Source organism: Camelina sativa, chromosome 18 (assembly GCF_030686135.1).
Source record: "Camelina sativa cultivar CO46 ecotype springtype chromosome 18, ASM3068613v1".
NCBI classification, from domain to species: Eukaryota; Viridiplantae; Streptophyta; class Magnoliopsida; order Brassicales; family Brassicaceae; genus Camelina; species Camelina sativa.
The window spans coordinates 21,051,277-21,064,981 of record NC_141897.1 but is presented as its reverse complement, the minus strand read 5'-3'; the positions used below and the strand labels follow the sequence as shown (position 1 = coordinate 21,064,981).

General features: G+C 32.2%; 2 protein-coding genes across 2 annotated transcripts; one reads left to right on the top strand and one right to left on the bottom strand.

The window, feature by feature from the left end:
- Positions 1-321: 321 nt before the first annotated feature.
- On the bottom strand, positions 322-1,570 carry LOC104762383 (HVA22-like protein b). The gene is made up of 5 exons (XM_010485659.3): positions 1,419-1,570; positions 1,302-1,328; positions 1,086-1,208; positions 627-861; positions 322-535 (listed from the first exon to the last, which is right to left on the bottom strand). Exons 1-5 carry the CDS (start codon positions 1,478-1,480, stop codon positions 476-478), a joined length of 507 nt encoding a protein of 168 aa, XP_010483961.1. The 5' UTR covers positions 1,481-1,570; the 3' UTR covers positions 322-475.
- Positions 1,571-10,470: 8,900 nt separating this feature from the next.
- Positions 10,471-12,504, top strand: LOC104762382 (transcription factor MYB96-like). The gene is made up of 3 exons (XM_010485657.3): positions 10,471-10,875; positions 11,163-11,292; positions 11,414-12,504. Exons 1-3 carry the CDS (start codon positions 10,743-10,745, stop codon positions 12,219-12,221), a joined length of 1,071 nt encoding a protein of 356 aa, XP_010483959.1. The 5' UTR covers positions 10,471-10,742; the 3' UTR covers positions 12,222-12,504.
- Positions 12,505-13,705: the final 1,201 nt, after the last annotated feature.

The window sequence follows — 13,705 nt, the reverse complement described above, 5'->3', positions numbered from 1 at the left end:
ATATTTATCGGATAAAATAGTTAGCTTACTGCCATAGTTGTTCTAATTAATTGAGTTACATTTAACTAGTCCAGAGATATTTTAGTTTTCTAATATATTACACTGGCGGAGAGAGAAGGATCATGTATGTCATATGACATCCATGAATTTTTTTTCTTTTTCATATTAGCTTTTGTTAAAATAAATAATTTACCCTTCAAAAAACATATTGTTTTATTGACACCCCTCTGAAATTTTATTGAGACCCATGACTCAGTTTCATGGCGACCTGGCTCCGCCATATATATATATGTTCTCTGATCTTATTACTACACGAATATATATAAATTATCTGCGCAGAAACTTTTATTTTGATATTAATACTCTCCTCAATAGTTGCAACAAACTTCATAAGACTCGGAAACTAAAAAGGAGAAAGAAAAAAAAAGTAAACGATACACACTAGTCACGATATTCAAGATACAACCAGCATGAACTAGTAGCTATAGGTGTCATCAAAGGCCGAGTGACCAACGTATTTTGCTGATGTATCCACCTGAAAAATGAAACAATATCAACAAACTGAGTCTCGGTGATCAAACATTCAGGTCTCAAACAGGGGTTTTGAAAGAGTTAAGAGGTCATACCGAGCTCACAATCTTCTCTTGAGGCGCACCGGAATCATTTGCCGGAGTAAATCTGCCAGCAGCTGCTCCTAAGTCACCGTCATCCTTCTTGGCTGGCACGTACCATACATTAACAGTATGTGGGCTTAAAAGGAATGAACGCACATAGTGCTCGTAGAGATAAGCAGCGCCGCTCAAGCCCGGTAAGACCAACCAACTTGTTAGGGCTAGCTTAGCGTAAGGATATAGTGGGATCCTGATCATACCATAAACTTTAGTTAGCTCGAAACCTGAAGCAACTTCAAAGCATCTTACATGGAATAATATCGGTTGACGAATCCAAGACACGATGATATATCACATGTTTTAAGACCCCCACGCTATACACCGATTAGAGACAAACATATATACAACCCGACTCTGTTTACACAAGTGGAAGCTTGCACATCAAGTAAGCTTTAGATTGTGTTTTAAATTTACCAATCGATGAGTCCGTAGAAAGTGAGCTCAAAGAGTTTGATAAGTGAATAGAGAGCCCAATACGTCAACCATTGCTTGTCGTCTCCATGAGTCCTCGACTCTATTGCTTTCACTGACGCGTATCTGTATAATAAACCAAAATATCAATAAGAAGAAGGGTATAAGACTTGACAGATTCTCAGATAAATAAACTAAAGATATCTGTATGAGACTTACAGAGGATAAACCAAGCTAATCACAGGTCTGCAGCACAACAAGAAAGAACAACTTAAGGGACAAAAATAAAACGAGAAAACTTCATAAAGAGGCTAAATATAACTTATTATAAGATACCCAGCGATGACATCGAAGTTCTTAAAGATGACTTTCACTAAACTTCCGATACCGGAACTCATCTTTGCTGCCGTCGAATTTTTTTCTTTCTTTTCTTATCTTTTTATCACTCTCTCACCACCGCCTTTTGAGTTTTCTTAGCTTTCTCTGTTTGTGCTTTTGGACGCAGACTAAAGTATATGAAGTGAGTAGGGCTTGGGAACACGTGTCCGTAACTATGACAGGAGTCAAAGCGCAATTTAGCCACGTGGCTTGATCTGCAAGCTGAATAAGTGAAGCTGGTGGTAGTTTCCTGACCGTTCGATCATCAATCTCACATTTCTCTATTTCTCAATTCTCAGTAGTCAGTCCTGTCACCTTTGTGCTAACAAAAGTGTTTATTATATAAATAAAACTAAATCAATTTAAACTTACTCCAGTGCATTACCCACTAAGCTCGGCTACTCGGCAGATAATGACACAGAAGTAATTTATTTTGGTTTTGTGACGATTGTTAAGTTTGGGTAACAAAGTTCAAATGATTATACTAGAGCTAACAATTGAACATCCTTAAGAAGACTCTTCTCCAAGCAAGTATGAGATTGATGAACAAGGTTGTTTGACCAAACTATTAACACTTCCCCCTTTATCCCCCAGCTTGGTCTAATGTATAAAAAGTCACATGATTCAAGCAGTACTCAAGTCCAAAGAAGAAGAAGAAGAAGAAGAAGGAGAAAATGGATGAAGAAATTGAGAACAATGTGATACTCCTTATGAACAAGTCCTTGAAATTCTTAGGATTTTCAGGCAGATCTCTCTCTCCCGTCCCTAACTTCAATTTCTCAGTCAAAAGTTATGGATTGCTTGATGCTAAATCCTCTGTTTTCATATGTTAAACTCTGTTTTGGATTAGTTACAATGTACTAATTACTATTGGGCCTACAAATTTAGGAGCCTATATTTATAGACTTTGTTGTGTAATAAGGCCCAATTTTATGTGTTTGGTAGTTGGATACAGATTTTGAGTCCAACTAGAACAATATATTTTCAAGTTTGAGCAAATAAAATATGTAATTAATTTTATATTTTTGGATGTTTGAAATTCAGCTCAACAATTTCGAAAACTTGTTAGGTAACTTGGTTCTAGGAAGATCAGCTAGCGCAAATCAAATTAGTTTCATCGAAGATATTGTGCTAAAAGCTTTAAATTGTACATATGATATCATATAAAAAGATGTTTTGCAACATATTTTGCCGGTGTACAAAGCAGATTTGCAAATTATACAAAGTTTTTTTTTTTTTTTTTTTGCTAAAAAGGATGTTTTGCCTGTGTTTTAACAAAAGTAACACGATGTTTATATGATATCATGTTGTTTATATGAATCACGTACTAAAACACTATACTCATCACTTGTTAATTTTTTAAAATTTAGGCCCCAATATAGTTTTTCCCATTATGAAAAAAAGAATTGCATAGTAGTAGAGTTGGTGGTGCAGGAGTTTAATCATTTGATTTTCATTAATATAGTTCTAATTCTCTTAATATTTTGAATTTTTTTATTGTTTTATCTCTTCAGAGGTTTTTTTCTTTTCTTTTCTTAGTTTTCTTATCTTAATCTCGTTACTCTTTACTAGCTGATAAAATTTATAGAGTTCATCTGTTTTACATTTTCTGGTATATTTCAAATTCTTATTTTGATGGATTTGAGAGTTTCATTCTTTAAATTTGTTGTTTGCGAATCCAATTTCGATTTATATTTGACGCTTACTTTACCTAAGGTTTTTGACTACGAGCTCAACCAAAATATAAGCTAACTCGAAAACAAACTTTAATTACCTAATTTTCTTGATGAGCCAAAACATTATCATATTTAGTTAGTGGGTATATATATATCTATAACGAAATTTACATTAAAAAGTATTAACACGCTAATTAAACCTACAAAAATCGCAGATTACTCTATGTATTTTAATTAATTTGAAACAAAACCCTAATTAACCGCGATGAAAAGTATTAACCGCGATAACCCTCTCTCTTGTCGGAACTTGAAATATATATCCAGGCCCTACTATCTCCATACCATAATGTGAACAAATTCAAATGAGAATTGACTTATACGTATTCATCGAGCTCATAACTGCAAAAAAATAGTCAACTATGAACCCCTCTACGATCATGCCACGTTCAAAATTCTATCGCGTATGACTTATGTCGATACTATATGGTCCCGCACAAAATGCCTCCCCATAATAATTATAAAATGACTCAATCGCCAATAATTTGTTATACTCTCTGGAAAATATGCATATAGTAATATCAAACTAAATCTGGAAAATACAATTAAATAATACACCGCCCAGTATGTATCAAGTAAACTGGAATTGAAAGATTTCGTACCTTAGAGATTATTGTTGTGATATTCAATAGCCGGTAACCACGTGTAGACGTCCACGGACCTTGTACAAGAAGCGTAGAAGCGTAAAGCGTTCGCAAATCATATCGTTTGAGCACCAAGATGAAGACGTGTGGCAGAGATCTAATTATATAAGTGGAGACCACAACGTTGTAATACGATAAAATATTGCTTTTAAGGTGGGACCTGCGACATACCTAATTCCTTTTTGAGAATTTTTCTTCTGTCGTCTTGTGTGGCTTTTGATATGTCCTGTCCTAGATCCTCGCTTTCCATATCCGGAGAAGGCAAGGTGGTTTGATCTCTACCGTACAACGTGTAATTCTTCCATGTCAGTAGATTACGTGGGAATTGAAACATTGCATCTGTGTATAAATTGGTGGCCTGAATCATGAATTCGAAGTTTCAAGAAAAATGATAGAAGAATTTAATTACCCCCGAAAAAATGATAGAACTATAGAAGAATGTATTGTTTACTATGTTCGTCATTGATTTTTTAGTTTGTATCATATCATGTGTTCTTTGGTATGCTGACTGGAAAAAAAATTCGGAAGGCAAATTCTGATATGTTTTTGTTCACACACGAATAGATTAAGACAAACAGTTGTCATACATGTGAAATCGAATTTTTTAGAGTTTTACAAACAACATCATGCTAATTTATTAATGTTTTGTTCTTTTGTGAAGGGGCAAAAAAAAACAATTCATGTAAATAAGATGGAAAGATTGGTATAGTAATAGAACTAAGCAAGCTAGCAAATCCAAAATCCGACCATTGATTCTAAATTTTCCAAGATATAATTACGGTTGTGTAAAAACAATTTATGCAAGTGTATATATTCGATATAGATCAGAGAAGATTTCAAATTATGCAAGTGACTGTTTTTAAAATAGCTAGATCCTTCATCATAAGTTTCTACGCCCGGCCGGTAACATTTGTTTGGATTACAATGGTTAATCTATTTGACCTGGGCCACTTTTAAGAAATGTAAACAGTAAGAAGTGTGCTCTGACCAAAAAAAAAAAAGTGTAGATAGTATGAAGTATGAACTAGTACGTCATTTTCAAACGGTTAAATATTAATTTGAGAAGTGGCATGATTTGTTTTACCTTGTTAAATTCGAAGTAATGCAAAACTGGTTAATTTTACTGATACGAAATGGACATTGGTGTTTGGTATTCAGACGAATATATACCAGGAAAATGCCGTTTTTTTCACATATACACATATATATATATATATATATATATGCGTGTGTGTGTGTTTACTTTACAATATCATATAGTTCGAAAATTTATTCAAAATCTAACCAACCAATCTGCTTCGTTGCATATATAGATCCTTCCTTAAAATGCGTACGTACCAATAATTTTCTCATCAAATTTTTAGTTATTTAAATTAACAACGTTAACTCTTACTATTGACGTGGTCAATCTTCACAAGCCGACATTGAAACTTTGAAAGTGATGATTCTAATATACCATATATACCCTCCGGAGAGGACAACATATATGCTATAAAAGTAGTTTAGACACGTTTAAGTCAAAATGTTTAGGTTTGATCATAAGATTTGGAAAATCAGATTACGATTCGTCGAGTTTTCTTTAAATGAATAAGTTTATGTTGGCATAGGCTTAGTGGCTTAGCTGAACCCAATAGTTAGAAACCCATGTGTATAGATTCACAATTATACGTACTCATCACACCCCAATATTTTTTAAAAAACTTTACAGAGGAATACCGTAATATATGTATATTACAAAACGTATTTTACAAAACGAACATACATTTTTGATGAAAACATTCTATTTACATTTCAAATAAGCCTTGGGGACTCAATAACCGGAACTAGATAAAAAAAAAGTTGTGGTTAATAATATATAGGCTCAACGAGTTGGTACATTGGATAAAATGTCGATGTGATATTCCAGTGTTTCACACTGAGTCACTGACTATCAATTCATTTTTTGGGATATATTTTCCTCTCTGTTTTGCAACATATGCTGCGTTAAGATTTTATTTTGTTTATTAGAAGAGTGTGATGGTTTGTAAAATTTGCTTTTAGAAAACAAAGAAATTAAGTATAAAATCCAAAAAAGTATCGTATGGCCGGCCAAAACCAGTATATTAAGATTTGGGTCCAGTAAAATCAGACACTGTGCATATAATATATGCAAGTGACTGCAAGCATCAGAAATTCCGGAAGAAAATAGTAATTATGAAGTCTCCAATCACAATGTAATAAAACTCTTGTTGGAGTTAATGTGTTTACCTATCTTTAATTAACCCGCAATTTGAAACCCTTCATTATAACATACTAATATAAACTAAAGTATTTCTTGATAAAAATATCGAATCTAGTTCTATGTATATTAGTTTAAGCAGACTAATTACTCCAAATTGCCAAAATTATCAAAGCTTTTAATGTTTGACTTGTGCTATCTTAAAACAGGAGATCCGTGACTTTTAAAAATCAGAGGATGCAACAAGTGGAACGGGAAAGTTTCTTACTTTCATAGGATTCCGATTGTGATTGTACACTTTGAATAGGTCAAAATAATTGTCGCATGTAGTAAATGTCTAAATGAGTAGTTTAAACAATATTTCCAGCTCGCATGCGCAATATAGGCGGTATATACACTTTTTTTTACAAAAGATAACATGTAACAAATCCATAAATTGAGTAAAAATTATTTAAGAAGTTAAGCATATAATTAAACTTTAAGTCTTTATTAGATATATACTATCTATAATGTAGTTTTCTTTCTATTTTTTCTTTGTAAATTTGAGAAACTCATATGCCTATTCGTACCGAAGGCAAAAACATGTTAAAGTTGTCTCCTCTCCGCATTAGATATTCAATCCCAAGACTTGGCCCAACTTACCTACAGTGTGTCTCTAAGTTCGACCGGTTAAGGTACGGATAGCCAATAAGAGAACACCCAGTTTGTAGTTACTTATCCGAAGTACACTATTACCACGTACACTACCATGCTTTAGTATTGCTTATGCTTATGTAAGAGTTGTTGTTCTCTTATTGGCTATTTGATTGATGGATGCATGGGTAAAATTGTTTTTTATAGGGAGATGTTAAGGTTAACGTTAAATAATTTGATAAGGTTTAAATGTTGAACAGTCTAAATGTATCCTAAAAATTTGCATATAGAAAGTTAGGAAGGGAGAAAGAAAAAAAATACTCTTGAAACTTTAATGTGGCGAAAAAGCACCGGCAAGATCACACAGTACGTCAAATAATAGTTGGACTTGCATCATTAGACGATGGGTACAATAATCTTTTTTTTTGGGTCAAATGGGTACAATAATCTATGTAACTGTAATTAGTTCATAAAAATAAAAATGGCTCCTGACTTTACTCTATGGATGCTGGCACGTGTCGCTACAGTCACATAAAACCCTTATTTTGGGGGTTTAAAATATTAAACCCTAAGTTTTGTTATTGATATTATAATTAAACCCTAGGTTAACCTAGCAATTATTTAATTACATAGCGTATAAAATAAGATATGATCGAAAGTTCGTCTACATCCAAAAGAGGACCATAGTCGTTGACTTGTCTCGTCCCATATTAATCTTCTGGAAACTATAGGAAGCATCATAGGAGCTTTCAAATTGACTGTAGAAAACAACAAAATTAGGAGCTCGATCGAAGATTAGTTTATCATTTATTACTATCGGAAACTGATTAAATTATAAATTAAAGTTAAGTTAATTTAAAAAAATGATACGCATAAATAATTAGTACTGTTATTCAAAATAAATAAATAATTAGTACTGTATAACTATCATTTTGGTCGCCCGTACCTTTTTTCCCGTTATATTGATAGTTTCAAAATCGTACAATGCTTAACCTTTTCTCCCCTAAAGGCAACTATAGTGAGTTTTGACTTAAACTTTTTTATTTTTTATCACAAAACTTTAAATTACACTTAAAACAGTGGAAAAGTAGGTTTAGTATCCTCTTCCTCGCATGTAAATTAGAATGTTCGGGCAGTAAAACCATGTTTTAAATAGGGAAAATTAAATAATAGTTTCCATTAGTTTTTTTGAAAAAACATATGCATTTATAATTAGCACTGTTTTATCAAATACTTCATTTTTTTTTGTTTCACATAGCAAAGTTTTTAAAATTTGTACAGTTCTATAAAATACTCAATATATGTTTCAAATAAGTACTATATAAGTAGGCCTCGATGGTCAATGTAAAGTTAATATGTGATGCGGATGATAAGTAAATAGTTATGGGCGATGCCTCCCAAAGGACCGAAATTATTTTTTCTCCATGAAACTTTAACTAGTTGTGGAAAATCATACTAATTTATGTAGTCATCATGATATAGTACGAAAGTGCATATATAAAAATATAAAGTATTTTCATTTATTTTAGAAGCTCATTGCACGTCGAAGAAATAATAATTTTAGAAGCTCAATGCACACAGCCACGACGTGCTTCGCAACATTCCTCTTGTTTCTTGCACAAGATCTGATTTATCAAAACATTTAGTAAACTCAAATTATCTGAGTTTTAAGCTTTTTATGTAGCAAAATGTATAATCCGCATACTAATAAATCAAAAAAAAAACACAAAATTACTGATTTAATCGAAAGGTTTATTGGGTAATATGTGAGTGGAAGTTTACCGTATTTTTACTGTAGACTGTAGACTATAGCCGCGCGAAAATTTTGTGAATTATTTAGTTTTCTAATTGGATTAAATATAAAGAGGAATTAGTTTCCGTAAAATTTTACTGTGAGAGTTAATACGAGCCTATGACCATAAAAAGTCAAATAGTGAATAGTAATTATATAATTTTTTCTTTATGTATATTAAAAAATAATTATAATGGTAAGCTTTATTTTCTAGTAATATATTATACAAATTTTTTTGTCAATATATTTAATTAGTAGGGATAAAACGGAAAATTTTACCAAACATATATATAAAAAAATACAAAACAATATTTATTTTGAAATAATATTCAAAATAAAAAATGAATAGAGTATTTGAAGTTTGCTCCGTGGTTTTAATTTTTGCTAGTGGGCATTTAATAAAGGGACATACACTAATTAAACTAATAAATAAAAAGATGCTCCATATTACCCCATAATCTATGGACTTTTGAGGGGTCAAACAATTCAATGGATGTATTCACAAAAATGGAGGTGACATTAAATTAGGGCTGCGTGATGTAAGTTGCTAAAAATTTGGAAATCGATGAATTTATTATATTTTCTTACTATATTCATATCAGTATATACGTACTCTCTTATGCTTGTTAGAAGATCTTGCCGAATGCCGAATTGCCGAGACAGTTCACAGTTAAAGCTAAAACTCTTTGGGCAGTGTTTTTTTTTCTTTTCTTAATCAATGCGGTATTCAAGTGCAAAGTGAAATTTGAAAGCGGTAATTGTATCACGCAGACAAGCACCCCAAAAAGATAATTTAAATATTAGTATCAAAATATTTTATTTAGATTTAAGATAACTATCTATTTTAATAAGATTCCAACAAAAAAGGTTAGATGGAATTAGCACTTATGTAAACCGGATTAATAAGAATACTTCACGCCAAGAAAAATCAAATACTCTTGTGTATATTAATTCGGGCAGGCGCTGCTGCATAAATGGATTCACAGCAGTGTAAATACATAAAATACTTTCTCTTAAATAAAAAAAAACTTCTAAAAAAGCACATTCGCTATTATAAGATATTTATCTGATAAATAAAAAGATCACAAGAAAATCGAAATATTAGCCTTTTCGCTCCTTATATTTTGTCTTCTTTCGGTGCCACCTCTCTTCTCTCACACATCTTGCATTTATCAGCACCACACGGTTTTGAATGTCCGAACTGAGATATATTCAGTGAATATTATTCACCCATACATGAACTCATGCATATCGTGTATATATATTTATTTATTATGTTTATTTTGTCAAAACTCCGCAGATTCGCTGTAATATAAGTGTACGTGTGTAACTGATTTAAAACTCGATGGTTTAAACAAAACAGTTAAACCATATTCATTAGAGAAATTTTTACCCAATCTTTGAGATTGAGATGATAGATATGATCAACACGTATATGAGTCGAAGCATTTTTTCTTTTTTCGTTGACAAGGTTGATGCATTAAAATAAAATCATGGTAGCAAGTGTTTGCAATTGTTATTGTTATAAGTTAATACGAATCCGATTGTTCTTTTACGTGTTTGTATGTTTGCGTTTGACACATGTAAAAAGAACCAAGACTTGTAGTCTAGCTACTGTTGTGTAATAATTCGGATTCAAGCTTAAAATATCGTGCGAGGGATGATAATGAAATAGAGACAAAAACGCAAAAGCATAACTGGAAAGAGAGATATATTCGCGTTTTGTGTTGTGTTTGTTACTTTTAAATAAAAACACCAAAAGTATCATTATATGTCTTAGATTTTTTAATTACTAAACACAAACGTCAAAACAAAAGATTTGTTATTAGAAAAAACAAATATTTGTGTCTGAAACCGTGTAGTACTCCAAAGAAGGAGAGAGAGAGATAGAAGAAGAAGGCTGACTTTGGAGAGAAAGAGAGTAAATGCATTTTGCTGTCCATGTTGACTCTTTGAAAGCAAACCCAAAGCCAGCCTCTTCATTATTGTTGCTTTTCATTCCATTATCTTATTAAATTACTTACGAGTAATTAACTTAACTTTTTTTTTTTCCTCTCTCTTTCTCTCTCTCATCTTATCTTACTCACTTTTGCTATAAATATAACCAACATTTCTCTCCACTTCTGCAGACAAAAAAACCAAACCCATTTGGACTTTCTTTGTCTTAACCCTAATTTTTCCAAAGGTTTCTCCAACAAAGCCACAAAAATTAGCTTCTATCTTAAAATCTTATCAAAAATTTATCAATAGAAGGAGGAAAAAATGGGAAGACCACCTTGCTGTGAAAAGATTGGAGTGAAGAAAGGGCCATGGACACCAGAGGAAGACATCATCTTGGTTTCTTACATTCAAGAACACGGTCCTGGAAACTGGAGATCTGTCCCTACTAACACAGGTTTGTCTTCGTTTCTTGATCAGATTAACTAGTAAATTAGAAAATAAACTTTTGATCTACCTCTTAAAAAACCTTTTTTATGTAGTATTTTTTCTTGTACTTTTTACTAGGGGTTGTGATTTTTTTGTTCTCTGGCTTGGTTGGTATGAACATTTAATACTAGTGTAATAAATAGCCTATAAGTTATGTCACCAACTCTTTCGTCCACACATCTCTAGTTACCATTTAATCCCTTCTTCCTTAAATTATTTGGGGTTAAAATTAATATTTGTTCATTGGTGTTTTAGGACTGAGGAGATGTAGCAAGAGCTGCAGATTGAGATGGACTAATTATCTTCGACCCGGTATTAAGCGTGGAAATTTCACTGAGCACGAAGAGAAGACGATTGTTCATCTTCAAGCCCTTTTAGGCAACAGGTATATTTTAATGTACATGTTTTTGTCCAAAATGTTTCCTTTCTTGGGTATTTTTATGTATATGATAAAGATTCTTATCATAAGAATATAAGATCTAAATATGTTTTTTTTTCGTGTATAGATGGGCAGCCATAGCATCATACCTTCCTGAAAGGACAGACAATGATATAAAGAACTATTGGAACACCCACTTGAAGAAGAAGCTCAAGAAGATTAATGAATCTGGTGAAGAAGATAATGATGGTTTCTCTTCGTCAAACACTAGTTCACAAAAGCATAATCAAAGCACTAACAAAGGTCAATGGGAGAGAAGACTTCAGACAGATATCAACATGGCGAAACAAGCTCTTAGTGAAGCCTTGTCTTTGGACAAACCATCATCAAGTCTTTCTCCATCATCATCATCATCATTGCCGACACCAGTAATCACACCACAAAACACCCCTACCTTCTCATCAGCTTTGCTTGATCGTTGTTATGATCCACCCTCTTCTTCTTCCTCTACCACAACCACAACAATCACTACAAGCAACGCCACTAATCCATACCCATCAGGTGTATATGCGTCAAGTGCTGAGAACATCGCTCGATTGCTTCAAGATTTCATGAAAGACACACCAAAGGCTTTAACTCTATCATCCTCATCTCCGGTTTCAGAGACCGGACCACTCGCTGGTGCAGTATCGGAAGAAGGTGGAGAAGGGTTTGAACAAACTTTCTTCAGCTTCAATTCAATGGAAGAAACTCAAAATTTGACTCAGGAGACAAGGTTCTTCCATGATCAAGAGATCAAGCCGGAAATAACAATGGACCAAGATCATGGTTTAATATCACAAGGGTCTTTGTCTTTGTTGGAGAAATGGTTATTTGATGAGCAAAGCCACGACATGGTTGGTATGTCACTAGAAGGACAAGCTGCGATGTTCTAGAAGACTAGAATTATGCAAAGTGGGATCTTTTAAATTGAGGGCTTAATTAGTCATGGGTTATGACAAATAATATAGAGTTATAACCAATAATCTAGTATATGTTTATTATTGCATTAGGGTTTTAGAGTCTTTAGTAGCTAGCTTTTTAGCTCTACAACACTCTTTTTCCCTTTTGGTGATATAATCTTTCTCGTTTTCTATATATTAAAAATTGTATGTAGCAGAACGTAACACAAAGGGTTCATCATCTTTATAAATGTAATGTGTTGCACTTTCTGGCTCATTATGATTATACAAATGTCTTATAATGTTTCTGATTATTCAAATCTTATATATATATACTTGAACACACAAAATTCGTCATTGTAAGTTAGGTTTAGTAAATGATACAAAACTGATCTAATATCGATTGGTTTGATTAAGATCCGATATTAAATCAAGATATGTTCATATTCAATAGTTCGATCTTAGTTCCATCAATGTTGTATTGAAAACAGTAAAAAATGTTTGGTTTAGATTCAGTTGTATTGGTTCTAAATATTGAAAACAGTAAAACATTTCACTTATCGATCTTTAATTTTGTCCTTTCAAATCAATCATAATCCCGGAAGAAAAATGCCATTTAAGATTCCACCTACTTACTTAATTCCAACATTAATACATTTAATTATTTTAGCTATTTAATATTAATTGTGATAAGCCAATAAGCCAATAATGCCAAAATTAATATAATATCTTGCCAGATTATTTGTGATATTTTATTCTATATATTTCACATAAAGATAGCAGAGTTGTCAAACTTATTTTTTTAGTTCTAGTTATTATTACAGTATTGTTTTTCTAAAAATACAACAATTTTAGGAAAAGCAAATTTCACAAAATTCTTAGAAGCATTTCGAAAAGCTCTTGAATCTGAAATAAGTAGTAGAGTTTTTAGGAGTACTATTTTTGAATTGTTTTAATGGTAATGAATAATATATACTACTGTATAACATAAAGATAAGACATTTTAACATTTTTTTTATGAGCAATATTAGTTAGTATAATAATGCATATCATGATATTATGTTTGGCGTATCCCTCTAAACAAAATAAGGCATCCGTAATTCCAACCTATGATGTGTGAAATAAAAGTGTTAATTGGATAAATGAAAAGTATAACAACGTATGGAGCCGCAGAGATATATATCTGTATACGTAAACGATACACACACAGGCGTACAATAAATAGAAAGGAGGCAAAATCTAGTGGTGGAAACGAATTCTGAAAAATATAACAACAAAATTTAACCAAAAAAAAAATTAAAAAGAGTATTAAATGCTAACATGTGAAGAGCTTGACTCGTTGTGCCTGTGAAGCACAGTGAGCTACTATACGTTATGAGTTATTATGACTATACGAGTATTATTATTAGCCACCGAAAACTCCTTTTCTGATTCTAATTAATTAATTTTCACACACTCTTCAATCGTTGACTTGTTTG

Excerpts from the sequence above, each read along its gene's own strand:
- LOC104762383 (XM_010485659.3), bottom strand. The coding sequence starts at position 1,480 with ATGAGTTCCGGTATCGGAAGTTTAGTGAAAGTCATCTTTAAGAACTTC. Across the intron at positions 1,209-1,301 it reads ATTAGCTTGGTTTATCCTCT|ATACGCGTCAGTGAAAGCAA; the intron begins GTAAGTCTCATA and ends TTTATTATACAG. Across the intron at positions 536-626 it reads AAGAGAAGATTGTGAGCTCG|GTGGATACATCAGCAAAATA; the intron begins GTATGACCTCTT and ends TTCATTTTTCAG.
- LOC104762382 (XM_010485657.3), top strand. The coding sequence starts at position 10,743 with ATGGGAAGACCACCTTGCTGTGAAAAGATTGGAGTGAAGAAAGGGCCA. Across the intron at positions 10,876-11,162 it reads ATCTGTCCCTACTAACACAG|GACTGAGGAGATGTAGCAAG; the intron begins GTTTGTCTTCGT and ends TTGGTGTTTTAG. Across the intron at positions 11,293-11,413 it reads CAAGCCCTTTTAGGCAACAG|ATGGGCAGCCATAGCATCAT; the intron begins GTATATTTTAAT and ends TTTCGTGTATAG.